The following is a 19,689-nucleotide window of genomic DNA, read 5'->3' as shown; positions in this document are numbered from 1 at the left end:
AATGCTTTGACAATAAATACATAAACAAATGTAATCTGTGGAAGCCGTTGCGCTGTAAAAAGCACGACCAATCATTTTAGCCGGGCCGGCTAAAATAACTGGATGGCCTACCTGCCTGTCAGCCTTCCATCTGTGCACAAACTTACCTCGTACCCTCATTGGTCATGTGCACGTTTGTGTGTGTTGGAGGAGGGGCTCTATAAGGAAGTGGCAGATTTCTTCCGGTTGTATTTTCAAATTCTGGCGCACTCGAGCTGGTTTCTCCAAAATGACATACCCCACCTTTAAGTATAGATTGCAGACAGAGATCTGTGTGAAATCGACACAAAAATCTATAAGAAGTGAAAAAGAACGAGATGCGCTGAGCCGGATCACTGCAGATGTTTCGCTCTCATGTCTACAACAAGTCCGTTGCGCAGCAATGGCGTCATAGAGAGTATCATCAGGATCTGATCAGGATAAGGATTTTGACCATAGATATATATAAACACTAGATGACTCACCCGCGCTGCTGGCCAATGGAGACCGACGTTGCCACATGGCGGCCATCTTGTCACAGGCAGCTCGCTCATTCATAACATTATGTCTATGGTGCACTATTGAAATAACCGTAGATTGCTCAATTTTCAACCAATGTTCAAACGGTTTGGTTTGTTATAAACATCCAAGATGTAGTTATGATACTGCATACTTATAATTATAATCATGGACTTTTTTTTTCAACATGACTTGTTGTCTCCTGTATCATAGCCATGCTAATACCGTTTATAATAAACCAAACCGTTTGTAAATCAGTCAAGATTTCAGCGAGTTAAGAGTATTTTTGTGCAGATCACTCACCTTACAACAGCTGTAGCAGTAGTTGTTGACTGTGGCAAGATGGCCACCGGTGAGCTACGCTGGCGACTCCCCCTTGAGCCATCTAGCCTTTATATATATCTATTTGTTTTTGACCCCCCACTTTTTCTATTGACACAATTGCTCATGTTGTATTTTAACAATTGGATTCGGTATGAGTTTATGAAAGTTATATGTTTTAACGGGTGGTGTAAAGTACCTAGGTACATTTACTAGTAGCCTACTATAGTGTAATGGGCCAATCTGCATAATGAGTACTTTTACTTTTGGTACTTTAAATATATTTTGATGCTGATTCATGATTTTACTTGAGTAACATTTTGATTGCAAGACTTTTACTTGTAACAGAGTATTCCTACACTCTGGTACTTCTTCGTCTACTCAAGTACAATATATGAGTACTTTTTTCTACCTCTGGTTTTACAAGAAGGTTGGCAGGTTTTGTATAAATAAAGAAAACGTGTTCTTGGGTTGTTATCACAGTTTTCAACTCAAATTATAAATTGTAAACCTCTCTTTATGGCAGTAGATTAAACATTTGTTCAAATGACATCATCTCTTGAGGAAGAATCTCGGTGTTTCTGATAACGTTTGCCTTATTTTAGATTCACTTTTACACTCATTCTTATGAGACTTTTGTTAAGTTATAGTTTGGGTCACAATGTAAAACACATGATAATAAATCTATATTTGACAAAACTAGAAATAGCAATGAGATGAGGTATTATTTGTATCGAACTATAATTTATTGTAAATATTCTGAAGCTTATTTCTAACTGCTGTACCAAAAGGTGGCAGCATAATCATTATGACTTAGAATATTGCATCAAATGACATTCTGTGCAATTTGTGTTTTGCTATTTTTAATGCTTTAATTTGGACAGTATATAATATTATGACAGAAAACAGCTGCTTAAAAGAGAAGGGGAGTTGTGTAAAATATAAATTAAGTTGGTTTTAAGATTGTCTGAGTTGGAACAAAAAAAAAAGGAACATTATTCTCTCAAATGAGTTAATTTGGCTTCGAAGACATGACCACAAGTAGGCTACTCTTCGCTCATTTTAGATTCTGATCTCAATTTTAAAGCTCATTTTAGTTTGTTGACCAAAACTAAATGTTCTTATTTGCAAAGGTAAGACCTGAAATGAGCCACAAGAGGCAGACATTCAGTTTATGCTTTTATTGTTAGTCGTCTTTACTGATTGTAATGGTCTTTATATGAGTCCTCATTATGATCTCTGTTTACTACTGTGATACTATAACTATAGAAATAGATTGTAAGCAAAACAATAATAAATATGATATGATTAATTCCAAGTAATACTCACGGTCGGTAATCATGCAGCAAAAATGTAATAGTGTTAATGGGCAAAGGAAAAGAGGAGAGTCGGTATTCCTTACATTGTTCTTTATTCAGTGAAACGGTATGGGTAATACAAAGCAACCAAAGCAATAGCAACAAAACACAGGTTGGTTATATAATATACCAATGCAGGATCAAAAGGAATCCATTTGGGGGTAAAATGCTTTTTAACCATTACAGATTTACACATTAACACCAAAATCATGATCTCATTGCATTTGAAAGCAACAGAAGGCGCAGGCACTTTAAAAGAAGGATGAGCGGGCATGGAGTTTTAAAAGTTCTTCTCGTCCAAACTTTTCATGACCCTCACAACCCAGGGAAGCTTCGGATCCACACAGAGGGTAGCATATTTCTTCGTGGTCAGACTGAAACAAAAAGGTAAAAGGAGGAAGGAAAGGGAATAAAATAACAGATTAAAACCAAATACAAAGTAGGAAACGGAGACTCAAAATCTTATTGTATGAAATGTACTGTATTTAATGAGAAAAGGGACATTTGTGAACGTTTTCTTAACTTATTATGCTTATTCTGGTCATTATATCATATAAATGTAAGGATTAACTTACACGGCTGCAGTCCTTGGGCATCTGTCGTCGGTCATGTAATACGAGCGGACGTACTTTTTGTTCAAAGATCTCGGGTGGTAAATGAAGCAGCAGTCTTCAGGACCACCAGCATCTGGAGAAAGAAAAAGTATAATGAGTTGAGAAGTGTAACAGAACATGTTTTAAAGAATAACATCTTAAGTCATCTTACTGTTGCAGAACACCGAGGCGAATAGAGCGTGTCCCAGGATGCAGAGCAGGAGGATGTGACTGGTCCTCATGGTGGCTTCTGGAGATGTTTCTGGATGTGATGATGGAGGTTAATATCAAACCGCTCCTCGTCTGCAGGAAAGTGCTTCTGAGAAAAAGGTGGTGGGGTGTTGCGTTTATCACGATCAAAAAAGTATTACAAAAAAAGGTGTTGCTGGTGTAAAGGAAGGAGGACATTGTGGTTTCAAGGCGACTTTTTGCCTTTTACTTTCGCTACTTTAAGTATATTTTGATGCTAATACTTTTCTACTTTTACTTAAGTAACATTTGCAATGCAGGACTTTTACTTGTAACAGAGTATTTATACACTCTGGTACTTCTACTTTTACTCAAGTACAATATACTTGAGTACTTGAAAAATAAATAAATAAAACTTACTTTTTCTACCTCTGGTTTTACAAGAATAAAGTAGGTTGGCAGGTTTTGTATAAATAAAGAAAACGTGTTCTTAGGTTATTATCACAGTGTTCAACTCAGATTATAAATTGTAAACCTCTCTTTATGGCAGTAGATTAAACATTTGTTCAAATGACATCATCTCTTGAAGAAGAATCTCGGTGTTTCTGATAACGTTTGCCTTATTTCAGATTCATTTTTACACTCATTTTGATGAGACTTTTGTTAAGTTATAGTTTGGGTCACAACTTAAAACACATGATAATAAAGCTATATTTGACAAAACTAGAAATAGCAATGAGATGAGGTATTATTTGTATCGAACTATAATTTATTGTAAATATTCTGAAGCTTATTTCTAACTGCTGTACCAAAAGGTGGCAGCATAATCATTATGTTAGGCCAGACAACAGATTTGATGAATTACAATTAAAAATCAAGATGGTTTTAAGATTCTCCGAGTTGGAACAAAAAAAAAGGAACATTATTCTCTCAAATGAGTTAATTTGGCTTCGAAGACATGACCACAAGTACTCTTCGCTCATTTTAGATTCTGATCTCAATTTTAAAGCTCATTTTAGTTTGTTGACCAAAACTAAATGTTCTTATTTGCAAAGGTAAGACCTGAAATGAGCCACAAGAGGCAGACATTCAGTTTATGCTTTTATTGTTAGTCGTCTTTACTGATTGTAATGGTCTTTATATGAGTCCTCATTATGATCTCTGTTTACTACTGTGATACTATAACTATAGAAATAGATTGTAAGCAAAACAATAATAAATATGATATGATTAATTCCAAGTAATACTCACGGTCGGTAATCATGCAGCAAAAATGTAATAGTGTTAATGGGCAAAGGAAAAGAGGAGAGTCGGTATTCCTTACATTGTTCTTTATTCAGTGAAACGGTATGGGTAATACAAAGCAACCAAAGCAATAGCAACAAAACACAGGTTGGTTATATAATATACCAATGCAGGATCAAAAGGAATCCATTTGGGGGTCAAATGCTTTTTAACCATTACAGATTTACACATTAACACCAAAATCATGATCTCATTGCATTTTAAAGCAACAGAAGGCGCAGGCACTTTAAAAGAAGGATGAGCGGGCATGGAGTTTTAAAAGTTCTTCTCGTCCAAACTTTTCATGACCCTCACAACCCAGGGAAGCTTCGGATCCACACAGATGGTAGCATTTTTCATCGTGGTCAGACTGAAATAAAAAGGTAAAAGGAGGAAGGAAAGGGAATAAAATAACAGATTAAAACCAAATACAAAGTAGGAAACGGAGACTCAAAATCTTATTGTATGAAATGTACTGTATTTAATGAGAAAAGGGACATTTGTGAACGTTTTCTTAATTTATTATACTTATTCTGGTCATTATATCATATAAATGTAAGGATGAACTTACACGGCTGCAGTCCTTGAGCATCTGTAGTCGGTCCTGTAATACGAGCGGATGTACATTTTGTTCAAAGTTCTCGGGTAGTATTCGAAGCAGCAGTCTTCAGGACCACCAGCATCTGGAGAAAGAAAAAAGTATAATGAGTTGAGAAGTGTAACAGAACATGTTTTAAAGAATAACATCTTAAGTCATCTTACTGTTGCAGAACACCGAGGCGAATAGAGCGTGTCCCAGGATGCAGAGCAGGAGGATGTGACTGGTCCTCATGGTGGCTTCTGGAGATGTTTCTGGATGTGATGATGGAGGTTAATATCAAACCGCTCCTCGTCTGCAGGAAAGTGCTTCTGACAAAAAGTGCGTTTATCACGATCAAAAAAGTATTTTAAAAAAAAGGTGTTGCTGGTGTAAAGGAAGGAGGACATTGTGGTTATAAGGCGACTTTTTGCCTGCTACAAAACTTTCCACTGGGTTTTTCAAAGGCTGAGGTAGATTACAGGAAATGCATGTGGTTAAAGAGATGTAGCTCAAAGTACTGACGTGAAATACTGCGAAACCAAATGCTACGATATCACTTCAGCCCTTAATAACTCTAAAGCCATTATCAAATAAAACACCTATTAAGACACGGAAATTAAGATGTGTTTGATTGCATTTAAGGGTGATTCATTACTTTCCATATTCGAATACTTAAAAAATATAGCAAATAAAAATGTATAAATAGTATTTTTAGTGCTCATTAGAAGCTGCTTTAAGTAACGTTTATTGAAGTTTTATTTTATATTGACCTCATTTACCTAATAAGCTCAGCTATAAAATAACAAAACACATTCTAGTGAACAAGAAACAGAAGTAATAAATTATAAATAAAATACAAAAGATTGAAAAATGAATAAAATAAAATATATACATACATAATGCATGAATAAATAAAATAAATAAAGCCTTTAAATATTAAGGCAACTAAAACAAGAACTACTGGAAGTGAAATATTAAAATTGACACAAGATTAAAATGATGTACTCTTAAGTTTGTTTTGAGCGTGTGGTAAGAGCCCACATTAAATATAATGATGTAAGGGGGTAAAAAGTCTTGACTCCATGTTCTGATAGTTATTTGGTCAGCAGCCTTTTGGAGTCGAGTAAGGCCAAATTGGAAATGTTAAGTCGATGAGGTCTGTCGAGGGTAAAAAAATAAAGACACGCTGGTTGAATATGTACAGCTTTTTATTTTTAATAAAAGCATTGTTTATATACAGTTCAAGTGAGACAAAGTTGCATGGTCACCCTCAGCCGTCTCCATGTCTGTCTGTCACTCTACAGTACAACAGAACAGGTCTCTCCAGGAGGGGGGAGGGGGGAGGGGGGGAGGGGGGGGGGGGGGGGGGGGGAGAAGAGACAAAGCAAAACAAACAAGAAATGACAGCATATTACACTTTATATTCAAATTAGTTTGATTGAATTTTGCTTCATTGTGGATCACACAGTGTTTTGTTATCGGAGGAGGGTAGTGGTAGTGTTGGTGCAAATGCCACTTAACACAAACACATAAACACACACTTGGATCAAAAACAAACAACCCGTTTAAACCTGCGATTGATGACAGAAAGGGATGATGCGAGGCACAACTCAAAGGCTTACATGTATGTGCAAAAAGCTTTATTGCAGTCCTGCGGTGTGTCACCGGAGTGGAGGGTGGGAGTGGAGGGGGAGGGTGGGAGTGGAGTGGGAGGGGGAGGGGGAGGGGGGGAGTGGGGGAGTGCATCGAGAAGAGTGATCAGAAAGTGTGCTGCATGGTGCTTAGCTGACGCACACACTGAAACACAGACAAGCACAACATGATGATTCACAAATGAAAGGCGCTTCCTGTTTTCACACCCAGTGCTCCCGTTATACTTCAGCTGCAGTCCAGGCATTTAATAAAGTACATCTAAGCTCAAATAAATCATCAATAGTACAGGAAACAAAAGGAAGTAACACAAAAGTTCCTCACGAAGAAATGCCGTTAGCCGTTTCTGTGCAAAATGGGCAACATACACGGAAAAAAAGACATTTATCATCCTGTACGGGATCATAAGTAAGATGGTCCTTCATTTATTAAGATCAAGAAATGCCGAACCAGTGTCAACCAGTGTCAAAGTGTTGATTTCAAATCTCAACAGACAAAAAAGTTATTTGGACTCATTTCTACCCGATCTCTCATTACTCATCACACCAATGCTGGTAATAAAACCTCAACCACCAGTGATCTGAATACTGGCCCCGCCCCCTGCTGGTCGGGACACATCCACCACGGTGTGAACGCAGCCACATTAAGGGCCTGAACACAGAGAACAAGAGCGGCCACAGAGCTCCACAGGTGTTTACTGACGGCCACATGTGTTCACAATAACAGGAACTCTGAGTCCAAACAACACGTTAGAAAGAAAAAAGACACACTTGCCACCTTTTATCATGTCTAGTCGACTCTATGAAGCGCTTTCTTGCTTTAGAGACGGAGAAAACTTGATGAAACTATCACCATAAACCATACATACTCGATAAAAGCCGGGCAGTTTGCTACAGAATGTCAAGCTGCTGTGTCTTAGATTACAGCGGCTACAGTATGTACTTGCTAGAGTGCATATGACGACTTTTCTATCTGTTAGGGCTGTTACTACTTTCATTGTTCAAATCGAGTATGTGCTTGTGGGGGAGAGGCTCAGTGAAAACCCTTCATTTGACTGGAACAAGTCCTGTTTTTGATAAATATGAATAAATACAAACTTTAAAGACTTCACACCCACACCAAGACATCAGGAATCAGAACACTAACAAGCTGAAATGTACTTCAAACATTAGGGTGGGGGTCCAGTGTGACAATGACTGTGTGTTTTACAGCAGCATCATCATCATTTACTCCAGTGTCATCGACATAAATAATCTGCAAAACTACATTTTACAGACCTCCTTTTAGAGATTTTAAAACAAATGTAACAGTGCTCTCGCAGACACCAATTTGTCTTCAGCATGAAGGCGACGTGCATTTCATAGATGTATAACTCGTGACAGAGTTGACTTCATGGAATGGTTCAGGAAACAACACAAATTAAAAACACATTCAAAGTGAAGGAATGACAGAAGATCTGAGAAAAATAAGGTGCAGAAACTAAGAGATATAGCTGAAGCTATGACTCGGGAGATGTGGAGATTTGTTGCACTAAAAAGCCACATTTAGAGAAAAGACGAGTGGAAGTGTAGCTAGAAAGATCGAGAGCATGGAATTAAACTTAGAGTGGAGGATTAAAGTTGATCTCCTCTGGTGTGTGTGATACATTCTTCAGCCTCTACCAGCTACACTTTCCCGCCTCTCGCTGGGCCTCTGAGGGGAGGAGGGGTGATGGGAGATAAATAAGGCCTCGTGTCCCTTCTCTCTCCCCCTCCAGGGTGCTGGTTCCTGTTAGAGCAGTGAGGCAAGAGGTTTATCTCAGACGTGTCCCGCTGAGGTTAAAAGTCTTGCTCAGGTCCGTACTGCCTGCTGAGAGTCCAGTTTGATTCACCGAGAGCTGGAGGGGACCTGGTTTCCTCTGATCTCAGATCAGCGCTTCAGCACCGGGCTGCATCGCTCCGGATCTTTCTGTAGCGCCTGCAGGACCTGAGAGACACACAGAAACAGTTAGAGATCCACCAATCCACTGGCCATGACTGATGATAAAATCAGGCTAATATTACTTTTAGGTCAAATATTCTCACTTAAAAAATCATCTAAAGCTGGCCGATAATAGGACATTCAATTATTTGTGGCCCTTGATATTGTCACTATATTTTAGGGTTGACTATTGATGCTCTCAGGAAATATTTACACAATGTGGATTTCGATAAATAATCATCAGTAATGTGGATATTTCTGGTAAATCCAGAAGACTTTATTTATCCTGGGGTAAATTGGGTTTTATTTCTTAGTTGAATAAATTAAAAGATGAATAGAAATAGAAATATTAATATATAATAACATAAGATGTTAAAAAAATAATATCCAATAAAAAGATAAGAATAATTGAAAGAATATTTCTATCAAGAGATAAACTAAAATAGAATAAACATATTTATGTTGACTAAAGTAGTTAAAGTAAAGATGTGACCATTGTACTACGATATATAATGTATATAGATGGGTGTATTATTTTAAATAATATATTAATGCTAAATTAAAAACCATAAAATCAACACTCACGATACCAATTTCTAAGATGCCTTATATCAAAGTACTGATATAATATCAATATATATATATTGTCCAGCCCTAGCACCAACCCAAAGCCTTCCAATGTAACTCTCCGACATCCTACCTGCGCCCACTTCCTGTTGCGGCTGGTCATGTGGATGGCAGTGATGTGCTGGAAGAGCTGATCCGCTGGGATGAGGTCGGGGAGGCGGGTGAGGAACTGAGCCATGTGGATGAAGTCCATGGGGGTGAGGACGTCCTGGTAGAGGCGCAGCAGCCCCAGCCCCGTGCGGAACAGGAACTCCTCGTGGTCTCTGCAGAACACGTCCCACACCCGGCACGCCAGGTCCAGCGGCAGGGACTTACTGTACAGAGTGAAGATCCTGCGGGGGGGGAGATACACGGATCAACTACAGCAGATTAAAACAAGAAACAAGCACGTGCACTGCAGGAAGTAAACAACTCACCAGTCGATTAAATAAATATCAGGGGTCAAGTTGTTTTTCTGGAAATGTGCAAAGAGCTTTGGTAGGTTTTCTTCAAAGAACACTTCAAAAGCCGCAAAGTAAGTCAACATCTGCAGAGAGAGGAGAAGGTGGTCTTAAAGAGGGGTAACACAGAAACCACATTAGTGTTCAACAAGATGGAGGCTGAGTCATGTGTGGAGGGGGGCCAGTGATTTCTGTGGTGTGTGGCGGCTTCAATTAGATAGACCTGCTATTGTATAAAAAGCTACACCTACGCTTTAATGAGGTGTTGGTCCTCGTGCTGTATGTATTACTTTGCCAAGTTAACTAATAATAAATATATGCGCTGAGGCCTCTCCTTGAGTCTTAAGAAAGTAATGCCAGTAGAGTACAGCTTCCAGTTTAAATGAGAATATTTGATTATTTCCTCAGTGATCTGCAATTTTAAACTAATTATATTATGGTTTGGGAATGTTGGTTAAACAAAATAGATGTTTGAATGATTAAATTAAGATGATAATTGACAGATTTATCAATTATTAGTCATTTTTTGTTGCAGCCCTACCTTGGAATACGGGTGTAACGCTAGCTTTGATATTTAGAATTGAAATATTAATGTCATGTTATTAATAAACATTTGGTTAAACCATGTAAATTGTCTCGCCCTTAAATAATATCATGTTCATTTATTATTGTACCCTTCTGGCTAAAGACCCTCTCTCTTCCTCCCTACACTCATATTTTGAGTGTAATAATAGGAGGAAAAAGAGACAATTCACAAAGACAAGATAAAGGATTCATTTGACTGATGGTAGTTAGTGATTTCAAGAAAAATAAATGTAAAAGATGTAATAATAATAATATCGTTATCCTGATTTAATTTGGCAACGACAGTTGTCTGATATTGTGACAGTCATACTTTGGAAGCAATATATTATAGCGGAAAGTCACTGTATATTTATGCATTTAAGGTAATTAACTATAATTTTAGGTCAGGAATTAACTTCAATGCTCATGAAACATACAAAGTTCAAATTAACTATTTGAATGTAGTTGAGCTGTAATGGTTCCAAAAGGCATGTGTGAAATGTGTAATCACAGGCGCAGTAAGTGAGGGGCTGAATGTTTGTGTGTGCGTGTGCATGTGTGTGTGTGTGTGTGTGTGTGTGTGTGTACTGACAAGGCTGTGGTCCACTCTGAAGAAGGCCATCTGACAGGGCTTGTTGAGCAGGTTGGCAAAAGCTATAAAGGCATCGGCTGTGTCCAAGTTCAGGATGAGCACTGCTGCGATGAACGACATGCCCTGCACCTGAACACAAAAACACATATAGAGTTTGAACAAGCAAACACAAAACCCCCCAAACCCCCGGTCTGTCGGGGTCTTGTATGTGAAAAAAAAAAAGTGTTACCACGAAGCGTCTATTTTGACTTCCGCTGTAAAAACAACGTCAGAGAAAAATGTTAACACCTGTTAACGGTAAGTTTTACACTTTACCCTCATTTACACTGACGCTAACTTAAAGCACTCTGTTAAATCTTATTTTAAACTGTAATGCTGATGCAGACAGATGCAAAGGAGAAAACAAAGACGCCTGCACAGAGGTGAATGCATAGTGTGTGTGTGTGTGTAGCAGCTAATGGGTTGGGGTCAGTGCAGGAAGTCACAGTCATTTCCACCTAAGTACACACAGCGTGGGACTGCAGTGAGCAGCAGCGAGGTTAAAACCACAGCATCTACAAGTGGCTTACAGACATGCAAACACAAGTTTATGTGAGAAGAAGAGCATCCAACGCTTTCTTCTAATGCTACTGTCTTATTAGAGTTTCACGGTGGAAAAACACTGTGCGAGGCATTTTGTGTTTTACAACTGTGGAAATTCAGAGAAAGTGACCACAACCACCTCTATGAACGTGTAGCTGACATCAATTTACACATTCCTCTAGTTCTGTGAATCTGTTGCTATTATATGCCAAATAAAATGAATATCAAACAAAACCTATATTATCCATTTATTGATATTAATAGAATTTAAACATAATTACAGGTGCAACCATGGATATCTGACTGACATGGTTAGAAAATACCTGTTTTGACACCTGTGCTATTTGCACACTTTTGAAAATAGCTACACCATAGCTATTTATTTGTTTAAGTTATCGAGAAAAATATTTCCAAAAATACCTATGAATTCAATATATAATCAAATGTATACCTGGTTGTAAATAGCATTGTTGACTATAGACACAAATAGCATCTGCCATCAACATTTCAGGTTGCATTAAACCAGTATTCTCTTGCTAATCATCATATTTTTCTGAAAAACTACTAATAGTGTGAAAATAAAGTTTTAATCACTTTACATTATGATCAATTGAATAACATTTAGAAGCTTATCCTACGCTTATAAAAAGCTAAATTGTAAAAAAAACATGAGGTCTGAGTTTAAAATGATTACTTTAAGTTTTGGTTGTTTGCAATATGCAGACAACAGAATTTTTAGATGACACCTCACACTTAATGGAAACCAAATATTGGAACATTCCAGTCGTAGAGACCACAATCAAACTGTAGGTGTTATGTGGGAAGTCTGTGCTGTGTCATATTTAACCTTCATGATAGGCAAGTGTTACTACTGCAAGACCTCAAAAATACACTATGGAAAAAAAGAGATGCAGGCATCACACACGCATACAGACCCAGAACACAATATCTAATGTCTACCTACATTAAAGGCCTTTGTTTGGGACTATGTGACAGCTTTCTTAAAAGGCACGGTACACAAAGTGAGACAAAAAGCAGTCAATGTGCTTGTGGAACACATAAGGATGCAAATGCTATGTTTTGTGTGTGGGACTTACGTAGCCGACGTCTGGCCGGTAACAAGTGTATGCTCCCAGAATGCTGTGCAGCACATCGTGATATGGCCCGCCCTGATGTAACAAAAATAAATTAAGAACCAACAGGCATAAAGTACACTCATACACACACCCTGTCCCGGCATTCAGTGTCTGATGATACAATAATATCAGAGTAATGTTACAGAGGATCCATAGTATGGCTGATGAAACAGAAGTCTTATAGGATTGCTGAGCTTTTCTTCACTGACCTGCTGGAAGATACAGAGGTGGGGGAAAGTTCTTGAGATGTCCAGCTTGATGAGCTCCAGGCTCGACTCCCGATCTGACGAACCAGCATCTGGAAACACGGCAAAGCATTTAGAAACCAAAAAATGTATTTGTCATTTAAAAAGGGGCTCTGTTATGCTTTTTGGGATTTCCCTTTCCTGTAGTGTGTGTTAGGTTTTTGTTCATGTGAATGGTCTGTAAACTTCTAAAGTTCCCTTGAATTTGCACAGAAAAATAAGTTTGTGTACCTAACTTTCCTCTTTTTTTTTTAATTAGCCTTTTCATTTTCCAATTCCTGCATTATTTTTCCATCCTGCCTTTGGTGTGATAAACCGCCCTGTATCTCGGTTTCTTTATCCTTTCATTTCCTAGTCCCTTCAGTCTGGTGGTTTACCTGTTTAACATGTGCTTGTCTGTCTTCTTTCTCGTTGGTCTATCTGCACCTCTAGTTGTTGCTCTTTTGTTTAGTCTCTCCCTCAACTACAACGATCTCAATCCCTCTCTCCAGTGCTTTACTTGGAAATCAGGGAAAGTCTCAACAGCAGCTGAGGGGGCTGGCTATTACCTTTATAACGAATATTAAGGTTACAGCTGGTCAACTATACAATCGGCATTTACTCTACTACTGGATTCTTCCCAAACTGCAGCCAAAATTAAATCCACTACACTTTTTTGTAGTTCACAAATATTTAGATTCCAAACCAAGGTCAAGGAACCTATTTACTTTACTATGTATGACCGGGAGGGTGGGAACAAAAAATCAAAAAAAGGGAAAAATATATACCGTATAATGTAACTCATTGGTACGGAGCCCCTAAAGGGACATGAAAAAAAAAGAGAATAAACGTAAATTAACAAGATACTAACCCGTTATCCCGACTTTTTTTAATTAATTTTTTTAGAAAGTTACCGGTGTGCCAAGGAGGAAGTGGAGCACACAGGAGACAACCATTTCATTGCAGACTTTTATGTTTATTTGGGGAAATGGCAGTGCATACATTATTTGAGATATATTTCGAACTCAGACTTAATTTTAAGGACATTTCGGCCAGGGGTGTAGAGCTATTTGTTTAAGCACCGGATTGGCAAAACAGGAGAGTCTGTAAACCAGTCTGCTTTGATCTATGAATTCATGTCCATGACTCTCAGAGTAGGCTACCTTCTGCCCGCCACACACACACACACACACACACACACACACACACACACACACACACACACACACACACACACACACACACACACACACACACACACACACACACACACACACACACACACACACACACACACACACACACACACACACACACACACACACACACACACCACACACACACACCACACACACACACACACACACACACACACACACACACACACACACACACACACACACACACACACACACACACACACACACACACACACACATCACACACACACACACACACACACACAACACACACACACACACACACACACACACACACACACACACACACACACACACACACACACACACACACACACACACACACACCACACACACATCACACACACACACACACACACACACACACACACACACACACACACACACACACACACACACACACACACACACACGTCACTCTTTAGCTGTTCGAATGAAGGTAAACACAGTGTAGGCGGTGCGTAAAAGCTCTTTGTGTGCTGGTGCTGCTCTTCTCCGAGTTGCACGTCCCGCTGTCTCCTGGAGTGACCACACACCCCTGGCCGAAATGTCCTTAAAATTAAGTCTGAGTACGAAATATATCTCAAATAATGTATGCACTGTCATTTCCCCACGTAAACATAACGATGGGTTACGTATTGTAACCCTAGTTATATAAGCACAGGCGGAGCCCTCTACTGGACTCTATGGGTACTGCCCTTGACCTCACTATGCGAGCGTTCACCTACTGAGAAATCTATAAATGTAGCCGGCCCCGGGGGCGGGCCTACTTGAGTGCTCGAGCAGGCCCACAGTATATAAGGCGGCCTCGCCTCCCGACCGTCATCCTATACCCTCTTCAGCGAGCAGCATAGGACAGACAGGGCCCCCAGGTAGAGGGCTCCGTCTGTGCTTATATAACTAGGGTTACAATACATAACCCATGGTGGGTGCAGCGGGTGGAGCCCTGATGGATACACGCCCTGTTGTCCAACAACCCATCACACTACCCCTGACCGGCTTTTTTTGGTTAACAGCCACTGCACCGCAACCTCTCCTCCCTCGGTTGTGACCGTGGAGGAGCCGGGCCGCAGCTTACTTGGCTGGGTAGAGCACACCCAGATACGCTTACCTCGCGAAGGGTGTGCATGGGAAAAATAGTGAGGACAGCTCGCCCTGCCTGGGGAGTCCTCCAGCCCTGCATGGGGCTCACTGCGCCTCATGTTTCTCGGGTCCCTAAGGAGCATGGGAAAACATAAGTGCAATATGTCCGGGGGGGGGGGGGGCAGATATCTACTGACCGCCCCCCCCCTTCACCAGTCCCGTGTTGCCCCAGCAAGCACAGACGATGAGAAGGAGCCAGACTTGTCCGGGAGATAAAACATTATAAAGGGGCCTGGCGTGGACCAAGACGCCGCCGTGCATATGTCCTCCACACTCACGCCATTAAATAAGGCTGTTGACACAGCCATACCCCGTGTAGAGTGTGCACGGACCCCGTGGGGAAGGCTCTCCCCGCCTGACCGTAGGCATGTACAATGCACTCGCAGAGCCATCCTGCCAGGCGTTTCTTGGACAGAGCTTTACCGGCCACCACTTGTTTTTGTAACAGGGTCTGAATCTCTGCTGAAAGAAAACCTCACCTCCTGGGATGGTAGATTTGTCTCTCTTACACCTTTGAACAGAGGAGGGATGCTGCAAAACAGAAGTGTATAACCCTGTTTCAGCGTCCTGTCCATCCACTCTGTTAATACACAGCTGTGCTTCCATTCCGCATAACATTGTGTTAGGGGATGAGCAACCAGCTGTGGTACTCCCTGGTGGCCCACTCCGCCGCAAAACTCCCCATGAAGGGAAATTCTGCCCATGGGGGGCTGACACAGAAAGGGCCTCCGATTTTCTACTGAGGTCCCTGAACTCACCGCAGCGCGGTCTCGCGCTCCGCCATAATGCAATTCTCCCTCAAACGAAAAAATGCATTACCCTGAGTTTTTAGTGCCGTGTGCCTCCTGACAATCACACGCCGGCCATAATGCCCTTGTACCCGCAGAGCGCTCCGATAGCATTTCCTGCGGTTTATTACCCTCGTCCAGTGGCGGCGCCAGGGTATGGCTGGGGTAGGCTACAGCCATACCAAGAAATGGCTTAGCCCTACCTTAGCCCCACCATGAAAAATGATGTTAAAGTAAGCAAAATAAAGTCCGCCAACTCGCGCGAAGTAAATTGCACAGACAGCAGTTAGTAAGATTGATTTCAGTAGCCACTTGTCTGGAAATACCGAAGACTAGAAACGGTTTTGAAAACTTTTGTCACGTAGTGATCATCTTCTCAATAGAACATCTTTGATAATGTCTTCTGGCCAATCAGAATTACGATAACGGCGTGGAGTTGTTCCAGGAAGTCCCGACGGAGAATACTTTTGCGGTAGTACATCTCTATATACATCGATACAACATTACGTGTTGATAGAAATCAACACGTAATGAAATAAGACCCCACGGTTTGATGATTGATAGGTGTGTGGGCTGTCTTTCATTTTGACACACAGAACAATGGGGGCTATCCACCCTTATCCACAATGTAAAGTAATTCACACAGCCTCTTCTCTCTGTGAGGAGCAGCAGGTTCAGCTTTCAGAACAAAGTCACACAAAACTAAAATGGCATTCATTTTTTTAAATGTGTAGTAATAGATTTATTTATTTTTCTTCTCAAGAGAGTACTAGAATGTGTATTTTATTTTAGTATTTCAAAAAATCTCCTGGGGGAGAATCCCCCCAGACCCCCCTGCAGGGGTTGGGTTTTCAGCATGTCAACTCTTTCACCTGTGGGGAAATTGCAGGATTGGCTCCAGGTCGCCCTTTTTATTTACCACAAGACAAATGTGCCTTTTTATGAATTTCATACAGTTCAATTTGGATTGAGACAGGGAAATAAGCTAAACCTCACGCGTGGCGTTTCACTGTCGGGGGGGGAGGGGGGGGGGGGGGGGGGGGGGGGGGGCGATATAGCGTGTATGTAATTACATTGCAAATACTGACTTGAGCCCCACCACTGTATGGGTTAGCCCTACCATAGATTACCCAACAAAAATACTCTGGCGCCGCCACTGCCCTCGTCTGCGCATGCCCGGGGGCAGAGGTTTTTTCCCCTCCGCCCATCCAGCTGCCTGCAGAAGCAGATGGGCCGCTAGGCTCTCATCAAGGGGGGGGCACGCCGGGACCTATTGTGTCCGAGCGGCCCTGCACCCTCAGGATCCACTGAGATCCAAAAGACTGCATGTTGTGAATTACTTTAAATAAGATACAGCTGGAGTTGGTGTTTATGAACAATGGGAATAAAAGGAGTGTCAGACTTTGCAAAGCTTTTAAATACATTTTTAGAAAAACAAAGAACTAAAATACATGTAATGAGTTTAAAAAAAAAAAAAAAGTTTGGATAAAGCTGTAACAAAGTGACATCACTCTGTAACACTGCTTCTATTGGCTAGTGTTCCAAAACATTGTACATGATAGAGGTTGACCAATCACAACAGAGCCGGCCAGCTAACCAATCAGAGCAGACTGCGCTCTGGTTTCAGACAGAGGGTGAAAAGAGGTGCTGCAGCACAGGCAGTATGAGAATAATAAAGAGCTTTTGAACATTAAAGCATGGAGACATGTCCCAGTAGAGACACTACATACTGATGTGAACCTGGAAATGATCATAATAGGTCCCCAACAGCATAGGATTTTCTCTTTTCTTTACCTTCAGCCTCCAAGGACGGTGCTGGTGTTGTCCTCCACTTCTCTTTGGCCCGGGACAGACAGATGTCATACAGCTCTGCAGGGTCACATAACACAGAACAATCAATGAGAGAAATAGAGGGCGACTACAGAAAAGGTGGAGAACATGATGACTGGACAGATCCACTTCAGATGATATAAGGATTCACATTACTCTGCAGCAGTAACTACTGGAGGTAGGGGTGTAACAGTATACGTATCGAAAACATTCGGTATGGGCCCTTCGGTTCGGTACGTGTGTACTGAACGAATATAACGTTAAACGTAAAAAATTGAGAACGTGAACAACTTTTTTGAAGTAATCTCAGGTGCTGCGTCGCAGCGTTCAGTGTAATTTGCTCACCATGGGTTCAACGCGTCATAGAGCGACCATGTGATTTAATTGGACGAGAGGTATACTATGAGAGCTGGTCACAGGGATGCGTTCAAATTTAGACAGTAATTTGAGGAACTGGCGAAACGGCAAACGCAGATAAAGTTGAGCTCGAAAATCCTCCAGCATCATTGAAGTCTCCGGTTTGGGAACATTTTGGTTTCGCAGTTACGTACAAGGATGACGGACAAAGACAGGTGGACCGAACTAAAGCTTTTTGTCGGCATTGTTCAACTAAAATTGGTTACGCGGGTGGCAATACATCAAACTTGCACACTCATTTGAAAAGGCATCACCCGAACGTGAATATCACCGGTACCAAAGGAAAAATGACTGAAGTGCAAACCCAACTCCCACTAGCATTTAAGTCTCCAGCACTCGCAAAAAGTTCAGACCGAGCCAAAGCTATTACAAACGCCAAATATCCTTATGTTGCCATGTTAGCAAAGCGCTACCTGGCTGTATCTGCTACCTCTGTCCCTAGCGAGAGGGTGTTCTACACAGCAGGAGACATTGTTAGTGCCAGCAGATCTGCCCTTTCGGCAATCAATGTGGACAAGTTCATTTTTCTTAAAAAAAACATGAAAATACAATGACAAGCCTAATGTCAAGCTGGCTGCTTAGGTGAGTACTAGTACAGTACAGTTCAAGTAAAGATTATTTCAGTTCATCGAAATGCTGCACCTCAATGTTTATTTAATTATATTTGGGATTTATTTGGGGGAATACATTATTCACAGTTTAATAATAATGTTAAAAAAAACCCTAAAAAATATTTTATGTTTTGTGATCATTTTTTCTGCTGTACCGAAAACATACCGAACCGTGACCTAAAAACCGAGGTACGTACCGAACCGAAATGTTTGTGAACCGTTACACCCCAGTCTGGAGGTGATTAAAGGAAAGAGATCTCCCTCCATTACCAGAAGACATCCATTATGATGCTACGTTAGATAGCCTGGGATGTGTTGTGACCTGTGGCTGCCCTCTAGTGATGAGCTTCTGGATCCAAATAATGAGCTTTCTGAGACATGGAGCTCTGGTGTTATTGTATATACTCTTTTTCTTGAACAATGCAATAAAGTGCTTAATAAAGGAAATAGAACCAGACATGGTAAATCAGATGGAAAAAAGGCCAAAGGAAAAGAGCACAGAGGAACTAGATAATACAAAATAAAATAAATAGTATTATCTATAAAACATTTCAGACTTGTTCTAATGATCCAACAATGTGATTCAATGGGGCTTATATGAATGATTGGGGGGGGTGGGGGGGGAATGTTTTTGTTTAATGTTATGTCAACTGACTGGGAGGGGGTGAGATAAATGGATTTTGTCACTCTTATAACTCTTCATCTCTTTTATGGATGATTATGCTCCAAGTGTAACCACACCTCTCATAATTAATAGCCTACATTTGTTCACCGTTTGGCAAATTGTCAGCTATCACTGGATTATTCCAATTTTTAAGGCAAGTTCTGGAGTTACAATCAGCGTATAATGTTTCTTTGCAGATTAACTGACATTTGCGTGCGTTGACATCGGAAACAATAGATATAAGTGACATCCTCAGGAAGTATAAGTAACTCTGCATCTACAAATATGAGTATCATCTTAGTGTGTCACACCTTACTTTTATCATACACTTCTGTAACTTGAGTACCACTAGAAGAAATATAAATGCAAGTAGTAGCATT

General features: G+C 40.5%; 3 protein-coding genes across 7 annotated transcripts in view; all 3 read right to left on the bottom strand.

Moving 5' to 3' along the window:
- Positions 1 to 2,252: 2,252 nt before the first annotated feature.
- LOC117487754 (C-C motif chemokine 13-like) lies at positions 2,253 to 3,161 on the bottom strand. Its single transcript, XM_034136411.1, has 3 exons — positions 2,982 to 3,161; positions 2,792 to 2,903; positions 2,253 to 2,590 (listed from the first exon to the last, which is right to left on the bottom strand). Exons 1-3 carry the CDS (start codon positions 3,049 to 3,051, stop codon positions 2,497 to 2,499), a joined length of 276 nt encoding a protein of 91 aa, XP_033992302.1. The 5' UTR covers positions 3,052 to 3,161; the 3' UTR covers positions 2,253 to 2,496.
- A 1,153-nt stretch (positions 3,162 to 4,314) lies between these two features.
- Positions 4,315 to 5,212, bottom strand: LOC117487753 (C-C motif chemokine 4-like). The gene is made up of 3 exons (XM_034136410.1): positions 5,045 to 5,212; positions 4,854 to 4,965; positions 4,315 to 4,652 (listed from the first exon to the last, which is right to left on the bottom strand). The coding sequence occupies exons 1-3, from the start codon at positions 5,112 to 5,114 to the stop codon at positions 4,559 to 4,561; spliced, it is 276 nt and encodes a 91-aa protein (XP_033992301.1). The 5' UTR covers positions 5,115 to 5,212; the 3' UTR covers positions 4,315 to 4,558.
- A 1,359-nt stretch (positions 5,213 to 6,571) lies between these two features.
- tbc1d14 (TBC1 domain family, member 14) overlaps positions 6,572 to 19,689 on the bottom strand; it is a 36,209-nt gene continuing 23,091 nt past the window's right edge. For all 5 annotated transcript variants that reach the window (XM_034136381.1, XM_034136379.1, XM_034136382.1 and 2 more), the window contains 7 exons: positions 17,582 to 17,656; positions 12,622 to 12,710; positions 12,374 to 12,445; positions 10,695 to 10,823; positions 9,515 to 9,624; positions 9,172 to 9,430; positions 6,572 to 8,477 (listed from right to left, as the gene is read on the bottom strand). In XM_034136381.1, the coding sequence (XP_033992272.1) occupies positions 8,421 to 8,477; positions 9,172 to 9,430; positions 9,515 to 9,624; positions 10,695 to 10,823; positions 12,374 to 12,445; positions 12,622 to 12,710; positions 17,582 to 17,656 (791 nt within the window). In that variant the 3' untranslated portion in view covers positions 6,572 to 8,420. The remainder of the gene's footprint in view (positions 8,478 to 9,171; positions 9,431 to 9,514; positions 9,625 to 10,694; positions 10,824 to 12,373; positions 12,446 to 12,621; positions 12,711 to 17,581; positions 17,657 to 19,689) is intronic.

Source organism: Trematomus bernacchii, unplaced genomic scaffold (genome assembly GCF_902827165.1).
Source record: "Trematomus bernacchii unplaced genomic scaffold, fTreBer1.1, whole genome shotgun sequence".
Classification (NCBI taxonomy): domain Eukaryota; kingdom Metazoa; phylum Chordata; class Actinopteri; order Perciformes; family Nototheniidae; genus Trematomus; species Trematomus bernacchii.
Note: the sequence above shows the minus strand (reverse complement) of the source record. Positions and strands in the feature narration are given on the sequence as shown.

Bases quoted from the DNA above. Each gene is read 5' to 3' on its own strand.
- LOC117487754 (XM_034136411.1), bottom strand. From the start codon at position 3,051: ATGAGGACCAGTCACATCCTCCTGCTCTGCATCCTGGGACACGCTCTA. The intron at 2,904-2,981 runs GTAAGATGACTT...TTCTTTCTCCAG, and splicing joins CGCCTCGGTGTTCTGCAACA to ATGCTGGTGGTCCTGAAGAC. The intron at 2,591-2,791 runs GTAAGTTAATCC...TTTTTGTTTCAG, and splicing joins TGCCCAAGGACTGCAGCCGT to TCTGACCACGAAGAAATATG.
- LOC117487753 (XM_034136410.1), bottom strand. From the start codon at position 5,114: ATGAGGACCAGTCACATCCTCCTGCTCTGCATCCTGGGACACGCTCTA. The intron at 4,966-5,044 runs GTAAGATGACTT...TTCTTTCTCCAG, and splicing joins CGCCTCGGTGTTCTGCAACA to ATGCTGGTGGTCCTGAAGAC. The intron at 4,653-4,853 runs GTAAGTTCATCC...TTTTTATTTCAG, and splicing joins TGCTCAAGGACTGCAGCCGT to TCTGACCACGATGAAAAATG.